The sequence below is a fragment of the Capsella rubella genome, unplaced genomic scaffold (genome assembly GCF_000375325.1).
Source record: "Capsella rubella cultivar Monte Gargano unplaced genomic scaffold, Caprub1_0 scaffold_6, whole genome shotgun sequence".
In the NCBI taxonomy this organism is placed as follows: Eukaryota; Viridiplantae; Streptophyta; class Magnoliopsida; order Brassicales; family Brassicaceae; genus Capsella; species Capsella rubella.
The window spans coordinates 2318215-2344753 of NW_006238918.1; the positions used below are offsets into that span (position 1 = coordinate 2318215).

The 26539-nt window shown below is 38.4% G+C and overlaps 6 protein-coding genes across 10 annotated transcripts; 3 read left to right on the forward strand and 3 right to left on the reverse strand.

The window, feature by feature from the left end:
* Positions 1-425: 425 nt before the first annotated feature.
* LOC17881064 (ribonuclease TUDOR 1) lies at positions 426-5622 on the reverse strand. The gene is made up of 17 exons (XM_006286930.2): positions 5433-5622; positions 4950-5118; positions 4766-4840; positions 4561-4677; positions 4353-4460; positions 4060-4266; positions 3752-3961; positions 3562-3669; positions 3159-3329; positions 2880-3077; positions 2432-2794; positions 2105-2335; positions 1831-2019; positions 1657-1740; positions 1374-1568; positions 918-1295; positions 426-847 (listed from the first exon to the last, which is right to left on the reverse strand). Exons 2-17 carry the CDS (start codon positions 5100-5102, stop codon positions 659-661), a joined length of 2976 nt encoding a protein of 991 aa, XP_006286992.1. The 5' UTR covers positions 5103-5118; positions 5433-5622; the 3' UTR covers positions 426-658.
* Positions 5623-7077: 1455 nt separating this feature from the next.
* Positions 7078-10473, reverse strand: LOC17883266 (glutamyl-tRNA(Gln) amidotransferase subunit A). Its single transcript, XM_023781218.1, is given in 13 exon segments — positions 7078-7371; positions 7486-7719; positions 7821-8045; positions 8115-8285; positions 8368-8504; positions 8633-8787; positions 8892-9015; positions 9116-9216; positions 9302-9384; positions 9462-9686; positions 9842-9947; positions 10037-10119; positions 10121-10473. Coding segments are annotated over 13 exon segments (1953 nt in total). The 5' UTR covers positions 10292-10473; the 3' UTR covers positions 7078-7233.
* Positions 10474-10938: 465 nt separating this feature from the next.
* LOC17884204 (inositol polyphosphate multikinase alpha) lies at positions 10939-12915 on the forward strand. Of its 4 annotated transcripts, none has more exons than XM_006288322.2 (2): positions 10939-11095; positions 11916-12915. In XM_006288322.2, exon 2 carries the CDS (start codon positions 11934-11936, stop codon positions 12792-12794), a length of 861 nt encoding a protein of 286 aa, XP_006288384.1. In that variant the 5' UTR covers positions 10939-11095; positions 11916-11933; the 3' UTR covers positions 12795-12915. The 4 variants fall into 4 exon arrangements, with proteins under 4 accessions (XP_006288384.1, XP_023635933.1, XP_023635934.1 ...); XM_023780165.1 differs by having other exon boundaries at positions 10939-11054; XM_023780166.1 differs by lacking the exon at positions 10939-11095 and adding an exon at positions 11114-11493.
* A 143-nt stretch (positions 12916-13058) lies between these two features.
* On the forward strand, positions 13059-16725 carry LOC17881081. The gene is made up of 13 exons (XM_023780164.1): positions 13059-13302; positions 13562-13672; positions 13760-13883; positions 13967-14100; positions 14178-14322; positions 14412-14590; positions 14749-14989; positions 15067-15165; positions 15280-15425; positions 15542-15649; positions 15731-15819; positions 15908-16428; positions 16517-16725. Exons 1-12 carry the CDS (start codon positions 13234-13236, stop codon positions 16407-16409), a joined length of 1947 nt encoding a protein of 648 aa, XP_023635932.1. The 5' UTR covers positions 13059-13233; the 3' UTR covers positions 16410-16428; positions 16517-16725.
* On the reverse strand, positions 16558-20496 carry LOC111829933 (respiratory burst oxidase homolog protein A). Its single transcript, XM_023780163.1, has 12 exons — positions 19930-20496; positions 19695-19851; positions 19563-19611; positions 19367-19480; positions 18823-19248; positions 18362-18745; positions 18175-18270; positions 17961-18076; positions 17782-17884; positions 17627-17700; positions 16940-17481; positions 16558-16860 (listed from the first exon to the last, which is right to left on the reverse strand). Exons 1-12 carry the CDS (start codon positions 20453-20455, stop codon positions 16751-16753), a joined length of 2697 nt encoding a protein of 898 aa, XP_023635931.1. The 5' UTR covers positions 20456-20496; the 3' UTR covers positions 16558-16750.
* An 829-nt stretch (positions 20497-21325) lies between these two features.
* Positions 21326-26308, forward strand: LOC17883404. 2 transcript variants are annotated; one of them, XM_023781796.1, is made up of 13 exons: positions 21326-22721; positions 22849-22983; positions 23101-23245; positions 23394-23693; positions 23889-24129; positions 24218-24384; positions 24550-24579; positions 24687-24738; positions 24817-24926; positions 25012-25140; positions 25269-25358; positions 25462-25988; positions 26125-26308. In XM_023781796.1, the coding sequence occupies exons 1-13, from the start codon at positions 21460-21462 to the stop codon at positions 26129-26131; spliced, it is 3195 nt and encodes a 1064-aa protein (XP_023637564.1). In that variant the 5' UTR covers positions 21326-21459; the 3' UTR covers positions 26132-26308. The 2 variants fall into 2 exon arrangements, with proteins under 2 accessions (XP_023637564.1, XP_023637563.1); XM_023781795.1 differs by having other exon boundaries at positions 21327-22721; positions 24469-24579.
* The last annotated feature ends 231 nt before the right edge of the window (positions 26309-26539 follow it).

A 26539-nucleotide genomic window follows, 5' to 3' on the forward strand; every position in this document is an offset into this window, starting at 1 on the left:
TGCTAGTGGTTGACAACAATAGCACCATACTCGTTTGAAAACATAGAATTGGCTCTTAAACACAAAAATGAACAGACTACCAAGGGAGGAACTTACATGCGGCGGCACACTTACGGGCACAAATCAGATTTATATTCGTTTTAATCTTCATGGCGTCTCTGCCATTATACAACTTCTCTAGCCTCGTGGAGAAACGACATGAAAGCCCATGTGTTGATTTCGGATATTTCCCATGTATGATGATACTTCTAACCATAAACAAGGTAGAGGAGCTTCTCCACGTTTCTCAGACGAACGTTTTTAAGTAGATGAAGAAATAACTTTGGTATTAATTTTAGACTTCTAGCATAGCTAAACGCAATATAAGTGAAAGAAAACAAAATTTTTGTATATCTCTTCTTCTTTTCTAGAGGGAGTGTCACATAAAGAAAACACACAAAACTGTAAGTATCGTTCAAACTTGCCCTTATTTCAGTACCTACATGGAAAATTTCTTTAAAAGTCCATAACAACAACAAAAAGAAGTATAAATTAAAAGAAGTAGGAAAGAAACAAATCTAAAACGTTACAAAAAGTTCGACATGGCTTCAAGACCGAAGCTTTTCTCCCTACCTCATGGTCCATTTGAACCATATCACAACTTATTGGTTTTTATAATTTACCGGCGACCACCGGCAGGTTTTCTGGCAGGACCAGTGTCCTCGTCATCGGATTGAATGTCACCGTACTGCCAGATTCCAGTTCTCGACTTGCGAGCTTCATCTTGGAACTTCTCTAAAGCATCAAGAGCAGCTTGTTTGTCTTTGTGCTCCCATTTCTTACGTTTTTCCATTCGTGCTATTCCTTCCTGTTCATCATCATCATCGTCAATACCAATTCTTGGAAATATTTTTTAGACAAGGTGAGAGAAAACCGACCTGAAGCATTGCAGCGTTTACAGAGATCTCATCATCGACAGCGATGAGAGTGACAACAAATTCTGTTCCAGTGCCTTGCCCTTTGACTTTGCCTCCAGAAGTGTCTCTTTCTTCAATCACAGCTTTAAACTCTTTACCGCTACCCAGCGTCACCGTATGTAAATACTCTCCAGCTTCAGGACCAAAATCTTCTTCCAAGCTTGGAACCTTTATGTAGGCAAGTCTGCAGAGCTGAGCAAGCCCTGGTGCTGCGGATACCGAAGGGTCGATGGGTCTAATTGCGCTGTATGGGACTGTCTCTTGGTTTCCGTAATCGATGTAGAAAACCTCGAGCTTCTCATCTGGGGATTGGATCGCTGCCCGGGGTGCACTCACAATCTGAACACAAGTATTGATTTGAATGAATAAGCAAGAAGCTAAGAAAACTAAAAAACAAAGAAAGTGAACTGGAATTACCATTGCACGGTTCCAGGAGTTATCAAGGCTAAACTGTGCAAGGACGATGTCACCTCTCTTAGGATTGAAGGATCCAATAATGGGAGCGTCTTTAATACTCAAGGATGCAAGCTGGTTCTGAATCGAAGCTATTTTCTGATCTCCAGCAGATTGAACATAGAACCGACCACCTCCAAGTACTTCTGTAACCACAACCTGTAATCATAGGTAATCAAAAGAAATTGCCTTTTATAGTTTACAAAAATGATATGAATTTTGTGAAGAATCATGTAAATATATTCACCTTTAGGGTCTCCTTTTGCCTGGTTTCTACTGTATTAGTATTTCCGTTTGAGACTTCTTCTCCTTCAACATAGTTTTCCCAAATCTGAAATATCAAAAACGGTTTAGCTGGCTTTGGCCTAAACGTTTTGAAAAGGGAGAATGTTTTACACAGTAACATTTAAATGATTGTCACCTTCAGTTTCTGGTTTTTAGCAGATCTCTCGGCCTGTTCAAGAAGATGTGCTTCAGCAATCCTGTCTGCGCCAAAGCTGGTCTGCATTTTCGCTAAACCAGCTTCAAGCAGAACTGTCGCCACATTTGTCCTTGACTCCCACATGGATCCCAAGAAAGTACCAGTTCTATCCACAGTCTCAACTTCAATCTGTGTGAATATTATAATAGACTAAGAAAAAAACATATAGGAGAATAGGAGAGTGAGATGTAAATTTAGGGGTGCATTTTGTTACCTCAACATCTCTCTGCATGATCCTACGTCTCATTACAGCGATAGCTTCGTCTGAAAAAGGTTCGCCACGGCCAGGACATCTGACTCCAGAGAATGAAAAGGCAATGCTACAAGTTAACTTTGGAATATAAAGCTTAAACCGATGTCCGCTGAGGACATATTCCACGACTGCAGGTATTCTCCTGATTCTTTGGAGGGATGGCAGGAAATCTTTAGCTTTCTTAGCTGCCGCCTGAGACAAATATATGCTTACCAATTAGATTACTGAAAAACGCAACCAAGGAAAATGAGTTTATTCAAAAATGTGTACAGATATATATGTACTTACCACAGTGAGGTCTGTGATGTGCACGGCTGGAGATTCTTTTGCAGAATGGATTCCTTTCTTTCCAGACAAAGCACGGGCTTCAGCAGCCAGAAGGGCATCATAATGATTTGATCGCTCTTCGAAATCTCTATGTCTAACCACATTTCCAAAACCACGGGAAAGAACGAGCTCAGCAACATTCACTCCAGCCGGCTGACCGTCAGCAATTGCTGTAGCAGATGTTGCAGCCACTTCATCGGAATCACCTTTGGCAGCAGATGGAAGGAACACTGAGCCAAAATCCATGAACCTATCAGCAGCTCCAGATGTGGTAGGACCATCTGCTTGGGTGATTTTCCTTGAGTATTCCATTTGAACAATAACCTGTTGCAGGGAAAAAGAAACCAAATCTTGTTTATATGTGAGCACAACAAAGACAATGATTAGTGTAGAAAGCTCAACTCAATACCTGTTTGCCAACAAGCCGTTGTCTCAGAAATTCTCTTGCTTCCCGAGCATAAGGTGCGGGCTTCTCTTCTCTACGTGGGTTACCCATTTTTGGAGATCTGATACTCGAAAGACAGACCCGTCTCTCTGCCGCTGGGCTCCCTATTGGAACAGCATCATTGGCAACTATAACACAATCCCCACTCACCACCTCCACTACCTACAGAGAGATATAAACAATAAATCAATAAGCAGAGGAGAAAAACAGTATTTAAAAAAGAATATGGCCAGGACGTGTTACCTTTCCCGTAAAGTTCTGGTCATGAATTGCCTTAGAGTTAGTAGCTGGAGGAACGTAGTTTCCCCACATTTTAACCTTATCTTTCTTGCATTGAAGTTCTGCAGCTTTTAACTTTCTCTTAGCTTCATCCTCCATCATGTTAGCACTCCATTCAACAAATTTAGCAAGACCCTAAGAAGATATAATAGCAACCAGTGTCACCAACTGAATTACATTAGATGTCAACAAAATTTATCTTTAAGTAACAACCTTTGCAATAGTAGGGAGAAAATTGTATATGAATCAACAAAAAAGTAGTTTCTACCACTTATACAGTAGGATAGAGCAAAAATCATTATCAGTCCATTGACTTAAAATGCAATTCATGTTGAAAATCAAATAACTGCTTAATATGAGAACATACATTTTCAACGAGCTCCAAACCCAAGTCTTTAACTGTTTCACCATCAGAATAATGAACTGAACCAATCAGATTGTTGAATTTGTCAACACCTTCAAGAACAATGCGAACCTGCAATATCCAGCTCAAATTGAGAATTTCCAAATGCCAAACACAGAAAAAGAGGAGAGAAGTTGTTGAGAAAATCCCTTACATCTCTGCTAAGAACACGTTGCTCGGTAAAGTACTTGGCTTCAGCTGCGAATGGATCAGAGGTAACTTCAATGGATGATGTTGCAGACGCAGCAAGTCTCTGAGCTGAGGTTAGAGGACCTCGTGACTCGGCAGAACCATCTCCATTCGGCTCATCTGGAACTGTCTCAGTAACACTTCCATTTGCGGTTCGCCTTCCCATCGATGGAGCCTACATTGAAAGAGAAAAATTGCTGACTGTGTTTCAAAATGATATGTTAAAATGCCAACCTCACATGCAGCAAGAGCAGAGATAAAAAGTTTCATTACCTGGAGTCCCGCAACAAAAACTTGAACAAACTGGAACTCTGGAAGAAGATAAACACGAATAGTACTTCCATCACGGACTTGCTCCACAATACCTTCCATGGGCTTGCCCTTACTTGCAGCTAAAAGACCCATGGCATCAAAGCCAGCAGAGTCCCCAATAGCAGAAGGAGGAAGATTTCTGATAGACGACTCAGCAGCACCAGGAACCTGGAGTCAGGTAACAAACCATCGCCAAAAATCAATAAAAAAAAGTAGTAAAATTTGGAGAACTAAGCAAGGAAGAGAAGACCAACCTTGCTCCAACGACCATATCCTTCCTGCCTAGCGAGCTCCTCGAGCTGTAGCAATTCTGCAATGTAAGGACTAACCTTATCCTGATTCTGCTGACCTTGCTCCCTAACCTGTCCGTAGTACAAGAGTTCCTCTCTCATGTAAGAAATCTAAGGCATTGCCACAACATTTCAGGCAACATAATCTCGAGTAAAACAAAAAGGGTATCACCTTTGCCCAACCATTTTTAACAACAAGCTTAGCAAGATTCTCGTTGCCAAGGAAAACAGAGCCAAATTCTCTTCCAGCAATAGCTTCCACTTTGTAATCCACCTTGAAAGCAACCTCCTATTGAAAAAGAGAAACATAATACTTCAGATGAGAAAACATATGTACTTAGCTGAAACCTAGTGTAATAAGAATTTTGACTTTGTACCTTTCCTATGCAAAGTTTCCTCAAAAATTCCTTGCTTTCCCATGCAAAAGGCTCATCTACACCTCCCCTGCGAGCCTAAAAAGAGTAAAATCCAAAAAGTAAAAGACTTGTCCTTTAAGAACAAATTATGATTGGTAGTGAGAAAAGGCTTTCGTGTCAAAACGTAGATAAAAACTCAACTCACCATCTTAGGTGCCATAAGAGAAGATAAAGTAATGGTCTTTTCCGGTGGGGGTCCGGGTCTGCTGTGGCTTAAAGCCGTGATCACTAAGCAGTCTCCGGAGGTTACAGCCTTGACTCTTCCTTTGAGCCATTGGTTCTCACTCGCCGTTGCCATGTTCACTGGCTAAGACCTGCACCAAAACACATATCAGCAAACAAAACTCAGAACTTTTCAACACTTTGCATTGGTAAAACTTTGTGATCGAGCTACAATTACATGCATCGATTCAAAAGGCTACAAAAAAAAATCCATCTTATAATAAATCACAAAAACGTACATTCGTATCGATCTGCACTATAATGGAGTAAACTAAATCCAAATCAAGCCCAAAAAAAAATACACGATCAATCACAAAACGTCGAAATCAGATCGGAATGATCAATTGAATCAACAAAACAGATAGATCTACAAGAATTATTCGATAATTCCAACGAACATTATTACCTTGGTTTAAAACCAAACTGAGAGATAGACAGAAACTAGATCTGGATAAGAGAAACAGCTCTCTTGTTTCCCTCTCTGATCCAATCTGTAATGACTGAACAAAAAGAGAAGAAGCTCTGAGTTTGGGAGGAACCAATTAAAAAAAAAAAAAACAGAGTTAAAACGGCGGATCTCGAGATAGGGAGAGAGAGAGAGAGAGCTCAGGGGATTAGTGCAGAGGTGAAAGAAATATAAAAACAGAGGAGGAGGAACACAAGAGGGAAGAGATGATTATGGTGTTTTGTCTAATTTGACCTCACTGTTTCGCATATATTACGTGTTGGTGCCCTTTGTTTTTGGGTTTGGGGTTAGATTTTATTTTTACGGAAAAGAGTTGGTTTTAAGGTCGTACCTGTGGAAAAGTAAGAATCAACTTGTCTGTTTCAACTTTACATGTTTTTTCAACTAAACACACACAATTTGGAACTCTATAATCTCAAAAGAGAAAAGAGGAAAATGTCATTTAGTTAACGAACTTTCAAATTTTCTGTTATTTATAGTACGAATTTTCTATACCGTTATGAATTTGTCGTTAACTTAGTTTTTATAACATCATCTTTCGTTAACCGAACCAAAATAAACATAATATCCTCAATTCTGTTAACAGAGCAGCTAATACATCATTAATCCATCTCTATTAGTGAAAAGTGACGTCGTTTGGCTAAAACGTAATCTCCAAATCGTGATAAATTCCAAATTCCGAAAATCAAATGATGAGTCTGAAGAGGTCGAAGACCCTGAGACAAAACATTTTTTATAAACTAGGTATTATATAATTTTCCGGTAAACAAAACAATGTCAGATTCCTTCGAATCAGACTCATATAGACAAAACAAAATGGCTTATAGACAAAATTATTTATTTCCAAATTTTTTCCATACATGGTTCATCCTCACCAACTGTCAGCTATAAAGGTTATAAATAAGGGGAACCAAATTGCATGTGACCATAATTAAGAGCGAATTTGCTAATAAATATCAAGTCAAGCTTTTTGTTTTGTTTTGTTTTGTTTTGAGTGTGTGAAAAAGGTAAAATTACAAAATGCATAAAGTCAACTCTCGCCGTTTAAACTTTTAATTATGAACCGTATTACAACAAAGTCGAGATCGAGAACTACAACTGATGAAACCAATAAGAGAGAGTTTAGAAACGCCAAGGTCCGCTAAAGTCAAAGGCAAAGTTAGTACTGCATTTAACAATTAAATTCCCCTACCCACAAAACTTGCCCCAAACATACAAAATTATTAAATACGTACCAAAGTCTATACCCACGCATTTCCCATTTCCTCTTCTAGAAAAGCAAAAACAAAACACACTAAGCGACACGAACACAACAAACTCAAACAACACGTGTTTGTTTCCACTTTTTATACTGATCAGATATTCAGATGCACTGAGGCTAACTCCAAAATTCCAATCACCGTCAGTCACGTTCGATATGGAAACAAAAACCCTTTCACGGATTTTTAATCATCATATACAATTTCCCTATAACACTTATGTTACTATTATTGTGTTTCATACAGAGAATGATCTGGTTGTGTGATGTACCAGACCACCACGACGAACGCATGATCGTCAACAACTGTCCCCAACCACATCTTCATTTCATAACATTTTGACTTTATATAGCTCGTTGAGACATAAAATACAATAAGTTATAACATAACTTCGTAACTTCTTTGATAACGAAACACAAAAGCATTGATTTGACTATTTTCCTAATTTAACAACAACAAAACTTGAAGAAAAAAAAAACAACTCAAAGGTGTAACTTTCGCGGAGGGATTAAAGCTCGAGGCGGATTTGGTATTGAGTCCTCCGGTCCAAGATCATCAATAGGCGGTTGCTTTCTATGGGCATCAGTGACCGATTGGTACGCCATACCCAATGCCAAAGCCTAACACACAGCCAAATATATGTATTTGAAGGTTACAAATATCAAATTCTACTCTTAAATTTCAATCCATTGAGCAACGGTGTATAAGATTTATCATCGTTTGGATTTACTTACGATATGGTCACGTTCTGGCGGAGCATAAATTCCAGCATTGGTTGTTGTCCTTCTCCGGCAACTGTTAGTTGGTGGATCCGATATGTTCTTGAAACCTGTTGGAATCACTAGTACCGGTAAACCCACAAGGTTTCCCATACAGACTTTCTCCCAGTCTGTAACGTTTCCAACAAACGCATCGACTGTAAAGCTCTTTTCGACTTCTCGAATCAACTTCCCACGAGCTCTCTGCGCCTATACAGGCATAATCAGATAGATAAACAAACAGACCGGACATAATCATCACAAAACCGACCCAAAAACCAAAATCATAAAGCGGGAACGGGCAAAAGAACCTGAATGTAATCTACGGCTGTAACCACACGAGTACGTCTTAACTCAACCGGCCATTGATCTTGAGCTTCATAGAGATCATCTTGGCCAGTTCTTTGCCATTCATCAAAATGAGCTAACATGTCTACATCCATTGTGAAATTCAGTATCCCTTGAACCGAGTCCACTGTATAATTTAGCTCAAAAGGAACCATATTGACACCTTTCGACCCAAGAACTTCCACCACCTGAAGAAGTCAAATGTCAAATCAACACAAACCCGGGTCATTTGTTCTGTTTGAAAACTATTTGTTTACCTTCATGTCAGCATCTTTAGTATACCCAACAGTAAGTTTTGTGATATCCACAGAGAAGGGATCTTCAAACGCAATATTTCTAGATGAGGGATCGTCCGGATCTTTCCCTTTGATAATGTCAAGGATTACAGCACAATCTGCTGCTGTTCTACAGAAAGGTCCTAGCTTATCCTGCAAACAAGAAGAGGAGTTGGAACTTAAAAAATTCTGAAGTTTTCAATCTGTTATAAAACAGCTGCTATTTTTACCATACCAGGCTCTCGGATATGCTCATCACTCCGGTTCTACCAACACTCCCAAATGTCGGACGCAATGCTGTTATGCCACACCGAGCTGCAGGGTATGTCATTGAGCCTGCCGTCTCTGAGCCTATGGCAAACGGAACCATACCTGAACAAAAGTTTTAATTTCCCCAAAAAAGGAAAAGAAACTGATATATAATCAAACTGAAACATAATATTCATACCAAAAAAAAAACACTGAAACATAATATTGGTTAATTTTTGATAAAAACTAACCAGCCGATGTGGATGCAGCGGGTCCAGCTGATGACCCGGTCGAGAATTCCTCAATATTCCACGGGTTCCTAGTCCGTCCCCCAAACCAGATGTCATCATATGCCAGAGAACCCGTAACCAGCTTTGCTACTAAAACTGCACCTGAAGCTTTTAGTCTAAACAAACAAAAAAACTAAGTTTCCAATTGACATTGCCAAGTTAACTACAAAAGATCAGAAAAGAAAAATCAATGAACATGGCGATATTTTCTTTTTAGTACCTTTTGTAAACCCATGCTTCAAAATCAAGAACTTGGTCTTTAAAAGAAGTTGAACCCCATGTTGTTTTGTATCCGGGAACCGCAACTATATCCTTTAAACCATATGGAATCCCATGAAGAGGTCCTACCAAGGCAAAAGAAAAAAAAACACACAATCAGAAACTTGAAAAACCAAGAAGTCACTAATCCATCAAACAGGATCTATCACATGAGAGTACATATACCGAGATAAGTTCCTTGAGAGAGCAAATCATCAGCTTCTTTGGCTTGTTTGTATGCTAATTCCTCAGTATAAGTAACCACTGCTTCGAGAACATGATTGTACCTATATATTTTCAAGAATCTCCATAGACAACATCAGATCAAGTAGAATTCCTTCAAAATCTGACTGCGAACAGAAGCTCCCATACCGTTTTAGTTGCTTGAGATAAATCCGAACAAGTTCCTTGGAAGTAATTTGTCTCGTCTTTATAAGTTCTCCAAGTTCAAGAACCTGCCATAATGCATTCTCAAATAAGATAAATCTACCCTTCTATAGAAATTACAACAACAAAAAGGGAGATGACTTACGCTCATGAAGGCAATATCTTTTTCATCTCTAGGGAGTTTTACTCCAGATACAGAAGGATATTTGAATCGCATGCCTTGTACTCGTGGACCTTCTCTGTTCCAAGACGGGTTAAACACGAGCGGGGACGAATTTTCCAACCCGCCATTCTTAGTAGCGACAAGTTTCCGGTTGGCTCGATATATAGGAACGTTCATTTCACTGACCCCCTTTACAATCTCCTGAATCTAGATACACAAACATGAAGTATCCATTGTAACTGATAAGTAAGCAACTAGCTGTTCAATATCCCATGACATAATTAGCACCAAACAGTTACAAAATTAGGATTCAGGTTCAGAGCATAAACTAGAGTTATAATAGAATATAAAAAAAGACTTACTTTAGTTTCATTGAAGAATCCAAAATCAATTAACTCAAACATGCTCTGCAGATGCTTAGCTTCCATAGTCCTATCTGATAGTTCAGTTTGAGTTATGTCTACTGTCCTGATCATAATAAACATTATAAATCACAACCAGCTAACTAAAACCACAAAATCGAATAATAAATATCATAATTTTTTTTTTGGGTTTACCTAGGCAAAGTTGTAATCTTACGACAAGGAATACACAGTTTCCGGTCCAAAAGTTTCTTAAAATATCTCACCATTTCTAAAGAAAGGCTCACATGGAAGAGACTCGGAAGAATTAGCCTCCGTGTAAAAGACCGTTAAACCTAGGAGTAGGAGTAGCCAAGCACTATTACGGCTACGAGGAGGTGAGCCTAAGCCACGCGTCGCCAAGCAAGGTCGTGCGCTTGGAGCACACGTGGCGATCGTTTGTGCTACCATGGCCGCGGTTGGTGACTCGCTTCTCTTTAAGTACCTTTGATTCGAAGAGAAAACGGAGTGAAAGAAAGTAACGGCCGTTGACTCTCTTGACCTTTGCTCCGGTGAGGGACGAACTCAAATCGAATCAAACTTGGAAGCTGGATTAACCTGTGAAATCGATCATTAGTTTAATTGGTGTTGCTTACAAATATATTATCCCAAGTCTGTGTCAACTATTTCAATGTTAGCTTATGGCTTAGTCTACTATTTCAATGTTAGTGAAGAAAAACGTAAAGGTGGATCATATAAACGTGTTGAGAAAAATAATAACACGAGTTAATCATACGCCGAAACTTTTGAATTTCTCCTTTTTCATATCGTTTAGACAAAATTGTACATGTACGTTTCACGTTTGATTGAGTTCCCATCGATTTGATAAACTATACAATAGTATTTGTTACAAAACAATATTGTATAATACAGCAGATAAATCATAAATCAGTGAAAACAGTTTGTTGATTGGCTGATTTCATTGTTAGCAATTTTTTAAAAGATGACACATGTGGTATTAAATAAAAGGGAGAATAACATTAAATAATTAACTAATGTATATAATTGTCCAGCTAGATTGCTTCGGTGCCTCAAAAAGAAAAGTAGAAAATATAATAAAAATCAAAGCTTTCGATTTGTGAAGAGAAGAATCGTACACCTTTCTTATCGTCTTCTTCTGCTTCGTCCCCATCGCTTCTCCCTAAAACATTCTTCGTCTACTAATTTTTGTTGGGTAAATCTTTTACTTCATCCTTTACAACCATTTAAAAAAAGGTGCCTTCCATTGTTTGTTTTGCTTAAAAATCTAATAGCTTTTCATGATTTTGAAGGGATCCTACTTTTGTAAAGTTCCCTTTTCTGCGTTTTTTAGCAATAAAGTTGTATGAACAAAAAGCAACTAAATTTTTCGTGATTTTCTTATTTTCAATTAAGTAGCTGGATTGGGAAATTTTCCTTATTCAGTGTTGTTTTCTCTTTTGTTATTTTGTTTATTTTCTCTTCTTCTTTTAAGCGATGAGCAAGACAAAAAGTTTTGATTTTGATTTTGTTTTAAAAGAATGTGAAGAGAATTGAAGAACCCTATTCTGATCTCTCGGTAGGACAGTTAGTTATATTCGATCTGCGATTCGTTGATTCAGAATTATAATATTCCTGGAAAACTCTGGAACAAGGTTTCATGATTTGATTGCTTAGCTCTGATTGTTGCCAATTTTGTAAAAGAATGTGTGTAGATTTGTAGATCAGTAGAGGTATATCTAAGTTTCTGAGTTTTGTTTATAACAAGTTCATTGATTGCTTACTAGATATTCTAGTAAATTAGTTTTGGATCACTTTGACAGTTTCAGTAATGTGGCTTTTCTCCGGATCTTCTTCTTCTCTATGGTGGTTCATATCTATGACTTTTATTTATTAGGGGCATTGTCAAGTTTTCTTTATTGCCTCTGATGGGATCATTTGATTATTTATTTTCTCATTGGAAACTGAACTTCAGATCCTCTTAACATCAATTCATAGTTTTGGTTTCTCCCGCGTCGTGTTTTTTGGATTTGTGAGTGATTTCTTATGTATCTAATTGGTAATTTTTCTGGTTCAGTCTCATACTCTGACCAAGATGCAGCTCAAGGTCCCTGAACATCAGGTTGCAGGACACATTGCTAAAGACGGGAAGCCCGGCCCCCTTGTAGATGACAAGGGTCGTTTCTTCAAGCCACTTCAAGGCGATTCTCGTGGTGAAAACGAGGTTAAGTTCTACGAATCTTTCTCAACAAACACCGAGGTTCCAGATCACATCCGCAGATATTTCCCTGCGTATCACGGCACTCAAGCAGTTGAGGGATCTGATGGAGCAGCCATGATTGTGTTGGAAAATCTTCTTGCCGACTACTCAAAACCATCAGTAATGGATGTTAAGATGGGTTCAAGAACATGGTACCCTGATGCATCTGAAGAATACATCCAAAAATGTTTGAAGAAAGACACTGGTACCACAACTGTGTCATCTGGTTTCAGGATCTCTGGGTTTGAGGTGTATGATCACAAAGAGTTGAGTTTCTGGAAGCCCGAGAGGAAGCTTCTTCGTGGGCTCACTGTTGATGGAGCGAGATTGACTCTGAGGAAGTTTGTATCATCGAACTCACTTTCAGACATGGGTTCAAAACCTGACTCTGCTTTTGTGTCTAGTGTTTACGGCAGTTCCAAAGGGGTATTAACACAGTTGTTGGAGCTCAAGGCCTGGTTTGAGAACCAAACGCTCTACCATTTCAACTCTTGTTCGATACTAATGGTCTATGAGAATGAATCAATCTTAAAGGGAAATGATGATGATGCTCGACCACAAGTGAAGCTGGTGGATTTTGCTCATGTTCTTGATGGTAATGGTGTCATTGACCATAACTTCTTAGGTGGTCTATGTTCTTTCATAAACTTCATTCGTGATATTCTTCAGAGCCCAGATGAGTCTGCAGAATCTTAGATTAAGTTATCTTCTTCTTTTTTGGTATTTTATTTTGATTGGCTGATTCCAAATTTTTGGATATAAACTCTTCTTTGTGTACTTGGATATCTAAAGAGCATACATTCGTACTCTTATCTCACGGCTTTTCCTATTAGGCATATAAATATGGTTCCATTTTTTTTTTTTTACTTTACTTATTTTGATTTGTGAAGAATGCTACCAAAAATTTTAGAGGCAAAAGAGAAATAATATAAACTAAAGGTAAACATTGGTAAATAACGAAGAGTTTGTTTGCAGTGAAATCCCAAATACTACTATAAGTATAGGGACTGAAACGAAATCGTCTTCTATTTAAATCACTCTGCTCTGCTTCCTCTTTTCAAATTCTCGTCTCGCGCGCATCGAGGAAGAAGACGACGACGACGAAGACGACGACGACGAAGACGATTGACTGAGAATGGTGCTAATATGTTTCATCTTGGATCTTCGTAATATCTCTCCTTCTCTGATCGGAGATCTAAAGCAGGTCTCTCTCTCTTTCCATTGTCAGTATAAATTTGTAATCGTAGATCGCTGAATCTATCTGTTGATCGAAGAATCTGATTATTGCTGCGAAGTTCGTCTCTCTGAATCTCGGATCTGATTGTTACTGCGAATTTCGTCATCCTGAAGCTTAAATTTGATTATTTGGGCGAATAATTTCGTCTTCGTTTCTGAATTTCGAATCTGATTGTTGCTGCTCGATTCTGATTCTCGGATTTTGATTGATGCTGCGGATTGTGTAGTTGTTACTGAGGCTGGGAAATTTACATGCAATTTCTTCTCCGGTAGATTCTCTCACTGATCGGATCGGTTTGTGTTATATCCTGAAAGATCGGATTTCTGGAAACGATCAGGTTATATTCTCTGTCATTGATCGATTGTTTCCTTCTGCTTTTGGTGGTGGTTGTGTATGGATTTTCACATTTTTAAGGATCTAGCAGTTGAAATTTGCTTACACACCTACTGGAAACTTCTGCCTTCGAGACTTCCATCACGCTGTTGACAGCTTGCCTTTAGATGCGTTTCTACCTGAGATCGATGAATCGGGAGCCATGTCTTGCGGAGGTATCTCTCTTCCTCGCTTTTCTATCTATCTCATTGTTTCCTGGTTAATTTAATGATCGTTTATCATACTGAATTGTTCATAGATCTTAAGCTATCAAGTGTTCTGTGTGATCGAGCTTTGTACTCATGGGGAGGTAGAGACATTATGAGGAAAGTTATTGTACTGAGTTCTTCCTTCCCTGAAGATATGGATTCTGACGCGAGAAATACTCTTATGGTCAGTCAAGTGTGTCAAATACTATATGTGTTAAAAGGTTTAGCTTGTTTTCTCAGTGCTGAATCCTTTTGCTTCAGGCTGCAGCAGAGAAATGTGTGTCGGTTGAGTTTCTTTTGTTTGAGAAGAAATCAAGCTATCTAAGCCATACGCAGGAGAAGATTAATAGATTCCAAAGATGCTTATCGGATCTTGACAATTGTTCATTTCAAACCTGCATCTCTGGTAGGTTCCATATAACTCAGGCTTTTCATATTCTTTTTCATACAGAGAGTTTTGAATAGTTCTGAAACTAATCTGTTCTATGAATTCAGATGGAAAATCACTTCATGGCCTTGAAAAGAGATGGCTTCTGGAGATTAAGGATGACACTGGAGAATCACTGCAGGCCCAGATAATCTTCAAAAGTAACCTTTTTGGTTCGGTGAACAAGATCTTCTGCAATCTCAGTGCAGCTGCAAATCAGATTGTCGACGGATTTATCCCTTGTCTAGTACTTAGCCAACCCCTTAACTTAAATAGTTGATATCTTAATAATCTATTCTTACCATAAGGCCGATGTTGGATAAAGTCATATTATACATTTCATAAGTTACTTCAGCTAATGCTTTTCCCACTACATTTTTTCATCCTCTTTGTTGCTGTTTACAGGTATGCAGGTGCCACGGCATCCCATTACGAGATACAGTGGAAAACAAAACAGAGAAGCTGCAATGCTCCATAACCAACCATGAACTTGGGAAATATGATGTGATTGAAAATTCTGTAAAAGTTGGCAACAGAACTGTCCTGTATTTACCTTCAATCCATAGCCTCCAGAAACTTCATCAAATTTCTTCCCAAGTTGAGTTCAATGTCATACAGAAGACTAATTTAACTTCTCTCAGCGAAGGTAAGGCTTTGAGCTATTCTACTGCACTCTGAATTCGGTTTTTGCCTCCATGGTTCAACTATACTACTTTGACGCAGGCCTACTACTTGGGGCACCTTACATTGTAAGCCCTTCAACCTGTCATGAAACAGACGCTTCTTCAGAAGAAATGGATCAACCAGATCTGAACACTCAGAGTAAGCACATTTTTCCCTAAAGAAACCCACATTGTCATAGCTCAGGTGTCTATAGTATAAGTATATACGCATGACTAATATTTTTCCTAATCAAGTAATCATCTATAAATCCAGTTTTTCAGGGACTATGTGGTGCTCTATATTCAATGGACCAAGGCTTGGTTTGTTCTTCAAACTGTAATCTAGACACCATGACAGTCGTGGAATTTCATTGTTATTACATTCTTCAACCGTCAGAAAATGGCCCAATGCTCCTGAAGGTAAAATTACATTACTCTTGACTCTCTTCCTGATTAGTATTTTACCTATGATATAATAAGTTTCTGTTATGTCTTGAGTTGTGCAGTTCCTTAGTTTAACAGACAACTGTTTGCAGAGATTGGCAGGGTCAGAAGAAGTCCTACCTATTTCCAGTGCCAGTCAGTTTGCAGAGTCCTCTATTCCTAGAGAAATCGAGATCTCTGTCAAAGGCGCTTTGTTAGAGGTCGATTTCATTTCAATTTTTTTATATTGATATCAAGTGATTAGACCTATAACTTGTCTTTTATTTCTGCAATTTAAACAGATTGAATCAACAGACTACAATCCTCTGACACACAACAGAGGCTTCCACCAAAAACTGAACCTCATTGTGAAGGAAAGTCTTCAATTTGGGTGATTATTCTCTTCTCTCTTCTCTTCTTCATTAGAACCCCTACAAATCTGTTACAGATCTCAAACTTATCTTTCTTATTTTTGGAAGCTCATTACATTCACACATAAAAGACGCAACATATGAACCGAGTTCAGTGTCTTCAGATTCTGTACTTCCAACGGCACAGACCTTTCCACACATAGTCAATCCAGAAATCCTTCAGGAAGTTCATATAATTGATGAAGAAGAACAAGCTTCCATTACTAAAGAATGGGAACAACTAGTAGTCACTGAGGAGGCTGTCATGAAGTCCTCTTCCCCGGTTATAACTACACACAAACGAAAGATAGACAGCCAAGCTCTGTCTCCTATACAGAATAACAACAAACAGTCTGATATGAAAACGTCAATGATTTTAGAAAGACTTGAAGCTCCGAGGAAGATGAGAGGAAAAGTTGGATCACCAAGCGTAGTCATTCATAGTCCCACCACATCAGATGTGTGTGTCTTGTCTCAGAAGAAGCCTCTGATTCCTTTTCAGACAACTCAGATTTCATCAAGCCAGCTCATGAAACCCAACTTCCAGAGACTGAAAAGAAAGCAGAAGTGAGCTTTAAGTAACTCTCAGGGTAAGGTTCTGTTCTTTCTTTCCTTTATTATAGTTACTCATGATAGTGAGACAGTTAAAAAGAGTGCTACGACATTTTTGTTTTTCAGCTGAGACAGTGTATAGGAAAGGATCTCGAGGAAGCTTGATATTTGGAGGAAAGTTAAGGTTCTGTAGTCTGCGTAGTAATAGACAAACATGATCTGGTATTTGTTGTTTAGTTTCCTTTCTTTTTTTTGTACAAAACCAAAACTATATCAAATCTCATTATATATGTACAATTTTAACTATATCAAATACTCTTAAGAGCATTGTTTAACATAGATCTTCCAAACGTGATTTTCTTAGAAATTCTCTTTATGGAAAATGAACTTGGTGGAGGTCTTATGAGAGAAATCCAGTGCTAAGTGTCGTAGCTCTTTCACTAATCCAGTTGCTCCACAATAAAACACTCCTGCCAATTTTACCAAACATTCACATTATTTGACATATACATAAATATGTGAGTGAGTGTTTGCTAACAAGAAACTCACCGACTCTAGTCTTAGGATGCTTCACAGCGATCTTTTTGAAAACGCTTCTCCAGTTTGGCCTAGCGAAATGGGACATGACACGTGTTCCTGACACAACGTCCACTCCATTCTTAACTTGGTTCAGCGACTGGAGCATCGTGATCAATGCGGACCTCGCGTCTCCTTCCTCGTAGACGCTGGTGCAGTAATTATGCAGTTCAATAACGTTGTTGTGGTCTGTTTCTGCCACTTCGTCCATCACGTTCTTGAACCAGTCAAAAGATCCTTGCTCTCTTGTGACCCAGTAGAAGTAAGCTCTCTTGGTTCTGAACGTCTCACTTTTTCTTGCTGGAGATTGAGGAGGAGAGACCATGTTGTGGATCGGTGACTGTCTTCGGTTACTGCCTTCTTCTCCACTGCCTTTTAAGTTATTGATTATGTCCTTAACAATACTAATCATCGGAGTAGCTCCAATTCCTAAACCCACTAGTAGAACAACTTCAAACTTCTGGTAGTCTTGCGCTGGTGCTCCATATGGACCGTCGATTAGGATTCTTGGATAGCTAAGTGATCATGTTTCGAAGATAAATTTCACAATGTTATAGACTGGTTATGTATTTATATAAGCCTCTATATATGCTTCAACGGTTTGAAATGAACCTAGCTAGAAAATAACTGATGAATAGTTTAGTTATTAACAAGACTTACTTAGATATGTTATCCTGGTGCCTCGGGGAGGCTATGTTCAATCTGTTTCCACCAAGAAGGTGTGGTTTACACAGCTGAGGTACAGACAAATACGAAGAAATTTACATCCTTGGACCCAAATTAATATCATGTGTTCATATGTTTAGGGGAAATACCTCAGAGAATAATGATCTTAACTGCCGAGTCCAATCTCCTAGAACTCTAATGTGGACACTGAGGTAGTCATCTCCCGGAGCTGAGGTAATTGAGAATGGATGCCTGTTTACATGTAAACCACTGTTCAGCTCAATTTCCATACAAATGTCTCAGATAATATAAGAGCTTTCCTTATTACCATTCTAAAGTAGAAACTGTTCTACAATTGAGATACATGTATTGTCCGCTCTTGTATCTGAAGTTGTTTGGTCTTGATAAGTGCAGCGACAAGACATTCCCTGGTAACACAGCAACCTGTCGAAAATGTAAGGTAATAATAAAACAGATGAATATATATACCGCAGTCTTTCTTTTCTTGGATATTTCAATGTAGAAATATTTATAGATTCCACCTTTAGCACTGAAACAGCCTCGACGCTTGACCTGAATGCACGAATCAGCCTTTCAAACAAGTAAAGAACCACCGGTACCATCAAATACATCCACGTCTATGAAATCATCACATGAACCAACGTCAGAGTCCATATTGCATCTGTTACAACTTTGTGTTGGGTCTCTAGTGGTTAGTAAGTTACTAACCGTTTTCTTGTACCATGGCTTGATGAGGTAGACATAGTATCCGTGAACAACAAGAAGTGAGTATACAATAACAAACAAGTGGTGAGAGTACCAGAAGGCGTTGAAGCCTGTTATTTTCTGAAGTGGTCCAGGAAGCTTGAGCTTACTACGTCTGAACCATGTTGTAGCCAATGTGAAGGCTATGGTCATTAGTGTAACCATTGCAATCCCCGTAACTCCTTCTACTGATTGCACAAAGTCCATATATCTCTTTGTCTGTGGCCCAAAATATTGCACCATTGGCTTATACTTGTCTTCATCAGCAGCTATCAGCCGGGGGAAATCACAGGCTAAGTGAGATGTAGCATGGATTCCAACTCCAACTGAAATTCCTATTGCTATGACCTGTGTAAGATTCAATCATAAGCATTCCTATCTGAAACCTTTTTTTTTAATACTCTCCAGCGAGCTAAAAGCGTTACCTTGTGAAAATTGAGGCTGTCATCAAAAGGAACAACAACACCTAACTTGGTTTTGGTCCGGAGCCAAGTGATGGTGTTCCTACAAACTGGTAACAAAATCATAGCCATGTTTAGTTTAAGCGTCTCTGCAGCTCCTTTAGCTACACAAACACACACTCCCATAACTTGGTAAGCTGATCTTTTTCGATACTGCATGAACTTCCAGGTAAACAGCCCGGCCATAGCACCTATCCATAGAGCCATCACCCACACTCTCTTCCAATTATCAAACACAAAATACTTTATCCATCGGTAAAAGCGCACCCCGAGATTCCTACTCTGCGGAACCTTGAGATTATGGCTTAGCATCTTGCTCAGATTCTTACTCTCCCCATCTCTCACATCTTGGATCGGCGATTGCAATAGAAGTATCTCGAGATTCTCTATCTGTTTTGCATTGTAGCAAGTGCCTCCAAACACATCAAAAAACACTCACAAACCAAAACACTTTCTAACTAACAAAAGATCAATTAAAAACAAACCTCATTCACAAAACATCACATACCATGATGTACCCATAATGATAGGGATCTAGCTCTTCCATAATCAAAGCAGCATATTCATCAGCTTGTTTACGAATATTATCCAGCTCGTTTGCAGAAGCACTCAAAGCTATAATCTGTACACGTACCACATGTAAATCGATCACAAAGAGCTTCAAGATTCCTGATAAAACATCACTACAAAAATCAAGATTCTACCTCTCTTACTTCGCCTTCATTCAACCGTCCATCCGAATCCTTATCGACCCTGAAGTTCACACCACAGTTCGATATGAAACTGGAAGCTCACATACAGAAATCACAACAAATGGTTTCAAGAAGAAACATTACATGGCGAAAAAAGTTCGTAGCCTCGAATCAAAATCTTGATCAGTGATCTGCTTCCAGAACTCCTTAAGCTCATCTATGTTTATTGAATCTCCACTTACGTTTTCCCTCCTCGCTAAAGCATCGAACAATGCCAATGCAAACTCCGTCGACTTCATCCCTGTAGCAAAAATTAATGTAAAAACAAAAAAAGTTTTGCAAAAAACAGAGAAATCTGAAAAACTCTGCTTCTGCTAACCTATACATTCACCGAATTTGAAACGGTGCAATAAACCATTGCTAGTCTTTGTAATCTCATTGAACTTTCTCTCAACTTCAAACCAACCAGTGACGCCATCAGTCTTGGTGATGAACTTGAGACCTTTGAGTGCTAACTCTGCTCTAGACTTGGAACGGTGTAGCCGAGCCTGCTGCGGCCTCGGCGGTTTTCTAGAAACGGAAGAAGCAACTCGTTTCAGTTCGCTAGAAACAGAAGAAGCTAAGCGTTTCAACACCCAGTTACTCCTCCCTGAACGACCTGGTCTAAGAAGCGAGTCATCCTCGTATCTCGATCCGGCGCCTCTATGGTCCGGTGACTTTAAACCGTGAACGGAGACGAAATCGTCGTGGATATCAAGAGTGATCTCTACGTAAGGTTGATCTTCCTCGTAATAGCTCCTCGTAGTCGTCGCTGCCGCGTTCTCCGACGACTGTCCTCCGTACGGCGTCTCTGTGCCGCTTGGATAGTAGTAGTGTCTCGTATTTTCGAAGTCTAGCTTTTGCATTTTTCACTTCGATTCCTCAAATCTTTTCTTTTTTGTGCATCTGAAACAAGCAACGAGAGAGACAGAAGATTTATGAAAATGTTGAAAAAGAAAACAGAGAGAAGAACTTGTAATACCAAAAGCATACACTATGGAATTAAATTATGGTTTTATATAGTTTAAAATGTTATAGATTTGAATCTTTTTCTAATATAGAAAGATTCAAAGTAGCATGAAAGGAGACTTTAAAATTGTTTAATGTTTGTTGTGTTGGAGTTGGTTAGAAAATTTCTTCAGAGTTGTTGTTATTACTTTTTTTTTTTCTTTTCTTCATGGTCAAATCTCCCGCGCATTACCGTGCCACGTCCAATGTTTAGACTTTTTAAGTTTTGGTCAGCATATTCCGATTTTTTTTTTTTTTTTAATAAGGTTTATCGTCGTCATATTACTATGCTCACGTTACATCTAATCAATCATCAAAATCTAAATTAATTAACCAATGGAACATTTATTTTAAATTATTCAGACATTTGCATTTTTTATTCACCTACCACTTGCAAATATGGTATTGATTATTTTTGGCTAGATTGATGATTTTGACTTTTGTTTATTTTTTTAAAATGAAGATATTACTCAGAAAATTATCATGTAATTACAATTTTTTTAAAAATGGGTATCCAACAAAAACCGTAGCTTATAGTAATTTGACTTGAAAAATCATTAAATTAATAATAATTTGACCTTGGAAACAATAATAAAAATATTTACAATAATTTTACCATATATTTTGAAGGTAACAAAATTTTAATTAACTGCTGTGTTTAAGCGGGAAAGTTATGCTATTCGGACGAAGAATAGTTTTATCCTGTAAGCGAGACAGTCCCAAACCCCAAAGCACATCGATTTGGGAGGGAAAGCCAAAATCAGTTTGGGGGAAAGGGTTTTGCTTTCTCTTCAGATTTTGTTCTTTCTTATATTTTCCTAATTTTTGTGTGATATATGTAAAGATTTCGATTTCGATTTTGATGAGAGACATGAAACGGCGACACTGCGAGAAAGTTTTGATTCGTATTCACAATATTGGTACACCATTGATTTCTGGGTCTTCTGGTTTACCCGTAGAGTCAGTTCATATTGAATCAGATAGGCCGTACACGATTGGTCGAAGTGGTAGTAGTGATGAGTTTTGCGATTTCGTCATTGATAATGTCGGTATTAGTAGAAAGCACTGTCAGATTCTATTTGATAGCCAAAGTCGCAAACTTTACATTTTTGATGGAGTGATTCTCTTGCCTTCGGGTGGTTTTAGTCAAGTTAGTGATGAGTTTAGGAGAGGATTAGTTGGTGTTGAGAATTTGGGGAGTTTGAAGTTTAGGGCTTCTTTGAATGGTGTGTATGTTAATCGTGTTAGGGTTAGGAAAGCTAAAATTCAGGAGATATCTGTTGGTGATGAGGTATTGTTTGTTTGTGGTAAGGAAGGGTTGTGCAATAAGCATTGTCGAGTTGGGTTTGTGCTTCAGGGGATTGATTTTGAAGGAAAAGATACTTTGATAGTTGAAGATAGATGTCGAATGACTGGAGTGTCGGTTTCTTCAGGACATTCTCGAGGAACCATTTCTAGTGGGAAGAGAAGCAAAAGGGTTTTTGCGCCGATGGAAAACGAGATTAATTCTCCATGTTCTGGGTTTTATCCACCTAAAGCTGTTAGCGTTGTTGATAGATTGAATTCTCTTGTCAGCTATTGTAGACATGTATTAAGCAGTGGTGATCCTGTATCTTGCCTTAGGCTATCTATTATATCAGATTCTGTAAAGGAATGCTCATCCTGTTGTACATCCAAAATGTTAAGGTCAAAAGTAGATATAGTGGCCGATAATAGAGTAGTCAAGAGTGCCGAGACTAATCATGAGATGGGTCATGGTTTGTCCGTTTTAAGGGTGAGGGACGAATTACCAATCCCGAAGTCACATATAGATAGAAGACTTGGTGTGTCAAACTTGATAAGTGAAGTAGAAAACTATGGTGCTGATTGTAATTCTGTCAGTGATAAGACTGCGACTAGGCTTCCTCTTGATGGAGGAAAAGAAAACGCTCATGATATCAGTAAGGAAAAAAGTTATCAATGTTCTCTCCAAGCACCTGGGAAGAACTTTTATCTAAATCGTCTTCAATATATTGAACAAAGCTCAACTGGTTGTCAACGGGTGGTGTCCTTGCCCGAACTTCTTCACCCTGTGGAAAGCATTTCACAAATCTTTATTGCAACATTTACAAGTGATATCTTATGGTATGTCAGAAAGAGTATCTTTTATATTTTCCCTAGTACAGTAGTCTAAAAATAAAATAAACGTGGATACGATATCTCCATTTGTTTCCCATGTGTGTTCAAGATTCTGACAAAGTTATATAAGCAGGTTTCTTACCTGTTGTGAGATACCGAGCCACTTGCCGGTGACTATTGCATGTCACAATGCTGAGAGATGTTGGAGTTCACACTCTGATGCAAGAACTACTGTTCCTTTGCCAAATTACCCAAATGTAACTATGGTGTACGTAATACCTGATCATATTTCCGAGAAACGAAATGATGTGTGGTTATATTCTTTCTTTCTCTTTTTAATTTAAACTTCATAATTTTTATCTGAAGTGTTTTTCTCTTGTTTTAGGTTTCCACCATTTCCCGAAGAAATTGCATTTGGTAAAGATCGCAAGAACTGTGGCATTGCTTGTCATCATCCCAAGCTGTTTATTTTGCAAAGAGAAGATAGCATCCGTGTGATTATTACATCTGCAAACTTAGTAGCAAGACAGGTAAGAGTGTAGGCCTTAGTTTATAGTAATGTAACTATGTAAGTGAATCACAGATGAGTCTCAGGCATCACATTGGCTATAATGAGGTTTCAGCTATAACAGAGAGTCTAATCATATTTCATTTTCTAATGGAGATTTATAATTTCAGTGGAAGGACGTGACCAACACAGTTTGGTGGCAAGATTTTCCACGAAGAGCTGACCCTGATATTTTATCCCTTTTCGGCCCTTGTCGAAGAAAAACCAATATTAGTTCTAGGTCAGATTTTAGTGCTCAGCTGGCTGGATTTGCTGCATCACTTTTAATTGATGTTCCAAGTCAAGCCCATTGGATTTTCGAGTTCATGAAGTACAACTTTGAACACTCAGCAGGTCACCTTGTGGCTTCAGTGCCTGGAATTCATTCTTATAAGCCATCTTATCTTACAGAACCTGTTTGCTCAAATACCGTGAGTAGCTTCATCTTCCATCTTTTATGCATGGGTTTTTTTATTAGTATCAATATCTTAAACACATTTTTTGTGTTCACTTAGTTGTTTTTCTTAAATAATTTTGAAAGTTTGATTGTGTCCTGTATATTTAGAAACTAGAAATTTTGGTAATGCATCCCTATCTTGACTAACTGTATGATTCTTGTTTAACAGATTTACAATGAAGAATTTGTGGGATCAGTTGAAGCATCTGTCGTAGGTCTCAGTTACCTTTTCCGCTCTGCCAATGATTCCACAGGAGCACAACTGAAACGACTGGCTTCATATATCTGCAGAATCCGGGAAAATTCTCTCGGAATGTTGGAACTTGTTTTGAGAAGAAATACAAATGTTCCTGCTGACGTGAATGCTGTGAGTGTCCTTGTTCCTAACCCTGATGATGATTCAAGAGACGGTAAGTTTCATTTCACGTATGACAGATGGTTGTATGTTCTTGACATGAATTTTCATTCTATGACTCATACAAATTTTCTTTTTGACAGATTTTGTCCAACTAGGCTTTTTGCCACGGAATATTGCAAAGTGGGTGTCTCCTTTGTGGGATATTGGCTTCTTTAAATTTGTGGGATATGTGTATCGGGATGAAGTCCTTGGTGCTGCTTCTTGTAGGAGCAACCAGAAGGTGAAACTAATGCTGCATGTATTACAGGTATGGTACTCTTCATATGCTTATTAGATACTTTGCATAAATAGACTATGGATACATCTAAAGATCTCTCATGAATTTTTTAAGGGAGTGTCCATTTCAGACGTGTCAAAGTTGATTCAACCTAATCATGTTGTTGCGTTGTGCTCTTTGATCGCTTCACTTCAGAGGTGTACTGGCATTTGGAGGCTACAAGAGGTAAGCTTGATTACTAATAAAACAAAAGAATCCTGCTTTGAATTCCTTGAGTTTTAATGAGTGTATCAGTATCTAACTGCGGTCTTCTGTATTGGGTTCCTCGAAAGGTGCTAGGCTGTTACAAGTGGCCCGAATCTCAGGAATCTGAATTCGTCTACAGTAAGTGCTTTTCATGTGATAATGGTAAACTAACACCTTGATAGGGTATTAAGTTTACATATTTTTTCCTTATTATAGGTGCATCCTCAATTGGAGGCTCAGCAACCGCAGGATTTCAAGCTGATTTTGCATCAGCTGCGGGTAAAAAAGCGTTAAAGCATTTTGACTCCCAGGAGTCTGATCCAGAGGTATTGTATTGTTTCGAAGCACCATTAAAAGCTTTCACCACAAGTTTTGTGCATGAAAATGTTTTGTCCAATATTCTTTGATCAGTGGGGATGCTGGAGTAATAAGGAAGAACGGGAAGCTCCTTCCATTAAAATCATCTTCCCTACCATTGAAAGAGTCAAGAATGGTCATCGTGGTGTCTTGTCTTCAAAATGTCTGCTTTGCTTCTCCGAGGTATATGCCTATTTTACACATGTATTATGCACAAACCTTTGTCTAGAAAGAAAAAAAAGGATTGTTTTGCATTGATCCTATAATGTGCTGGAAAATAGATATCTCAAAACTTTGATAATCTTGTGCAGAAAACCTGGCAAAAGTTGAGATATAACAATGTGCTTCACGATGCAGTTCCTAATCCTGAAGATAGAGTTGGACACCCAATGCATATCAAGGTAAGAACAAAGGAGAACTCTGCGTGGGACAAGATAAGAATTTACGAGTTGACGAAACCCTACTCTTACACAGTAGTATAATGTCTTTATAAACTATGATCAGGTGGCTAGGAGACTATTCACCTCCACAAGAGGTTCACGGTCTTCTTCATTTGGTTGGGTTTACTGCGGCTCACATAATTTCAGTGCAGCTGCCTGGGGACAGACCATTTCCAGATCATCCAGAAACAACCAGGACCAGTCCAACAATGCCATCAGATCAGTCAGTAAACTTCGTGTATGCAACTACGAGCTCGGGATTGTCTTCGTTTTCCCTCCACCACATGAAGAAACTAACTCATTCGATGGGTCTAAGATCAATGATATTCTGCTGCCGTTTGTTGTACCGGCTCCAAAATATGGATGGAGTGATAAACCGGCTACAGGTTTGGCAATGAAGGAAGCTTTGGCTGAGTTTCGGGAAGGCTTTAGAAGTTTATGTGGAGAAACTGAAGTTGAGGAAGAAATGGAAGAAATGGAAGAAGAAGAAGCTGAAACTGAAGCTGAAGAAAGAGTGGAGTTCGTTGCAGAAGAGGAGAAGGCTTATGCTGAGGCGTTGTGGAGCCAGGTTGAATCATCATCCTCCCTCAGGGCATCCTCATTGGGGGTATCTTAGGAGGCTAAGATACCCCCACTTTTCCAAAGAAAATCCTTATATAACATACTTTCTTTGAAAAAGTGGGGGTATCTTAGCCTCCTAAGATACCCCCAATGAAGATGGTCTCAGCTCTTGAAAACTACTACATATGTCCTTCGAGAAAATGACGAATTTGCCATTGTGTCTCTCTATATTGCTATGTAAATCCTAAACTGTAGTGTTGTCTGCAAATTTTGGGAAAATAATACTCCAAAATTAATATTTATAATAGTTAAACTGCAAATTTTGGGAAAATAATACTCCAAATTTTATTTTTTTTAATATTTAATTACTTTAATTTATTAATCTAAAGAGGAATAGTTAAATATGCACATATACAATTTTTTTTTTCTTTCTCAAACATTTAAACTTGAAAAAGTCTTCTGTCTATAAACATTCAAAGTTGAAAAAGTAAAATATATCATCTGTTTTTTTTTTTTTTTGTTGAAAAGGTATCCTAAGAGAAATTATAGCAGGATACAGAACTGGATCACCACAAACAATT

Excerpts from the sequence above, each read along its gene's own strand:
- LOC17881064 (XM_006286930.2), bottom strand. The coding sequence starts at position 5,102 with ATGGCAACGGCGAGTGAGAACCAATGGCTCAAAGGAAGAGTCAAGGCT. Across the intron at positions 2,795-2,879 it reads AACGGCTTGTTGGCAAACAG|GTTATTGTTCAAATGGAATA; the intron begins GTATTGAGTTGA and ends TCCCTGCAACAG. Across the intron at positions 1,296-1,373 it reads ACTCCTGGAACCGTGCAATG|ATTGTGAGTGCACCCCGGGC; the intron begins GTAATTCCAGTT and ends ACTTGTGTTCAG.
- LOC17884204 (XM_006288322.2), top strand. The coding sequence starts at position 11,934 with ATGCAGCTCAAGGTCCCTGAACATCAGGTTGCAGGACACATTGCTAAA.
- LOC17881081 (XM_023780164.1), top strand. The coding sequence starts at position 13,234 with ATGGTGCTAATATGTTTCATCTTGGATCTTCGTAATATCTCTCCTTCT. Across the intron at positions 14,591-14,748 it reads ACGGATTTATCCCTTGTCTA|GTATGCAGGTGCCACGGCAT; the intron begins GTACTTAGCCAA and ends TGCTGTTTACAG. Across the intron at positions 15,166-15,279 it reads ACCAGATCTGAACACTCAGA|TTTTTCAGGGACTATGTGGT; the intron begins GTAAGCACATTT and ends CTATAAATCCAG.
- LOC111829933 (XM_023780163.1), bottom strand. The coding sequence starts at position 20,455 with ATGCAAAAGCTAGACTTCGAAAATACGAGACACTACTACTATCCAAGC. Across the intron at positions 18,746-18,822 it reads ACAGCCTCAATTTTCACAAG|GTCATAGCAATAGGAATTTC; the intron begins GTAACGCTTTTA and ends AATCTTACACAG. Across the intron at positions 16,861-16,939 it reads GCATCCTAAGACTAGAGTCG|GAGTGTTTTATTGTGGAGCA; the intron begins GTGAGTTTCTTG and ends TAAAATTGGCAG.
- LOC17883404 (XM_023781795.1), top strand. The coding sequence starts at position 21,460 with ATGAGAGACATGAAACGGCGACACTGCGAGAAAGTTTTGATTCGTATT. Across the intron at positions 24,385-24,468 it reads TAATGCTGCATGTATTACAG|GGAGTGTCCATTTCAGACGT; the intron begins GTATGGTACTCT and ends GAATTTTTTAAG. Across the intron at positions 25,359-25,461 it reads GACACCCAATGCATATCAAG|GTGGCTAGGAGACTATTCAC; the intron begins GTAAGAACAAAG and ends AACTATGATCAG.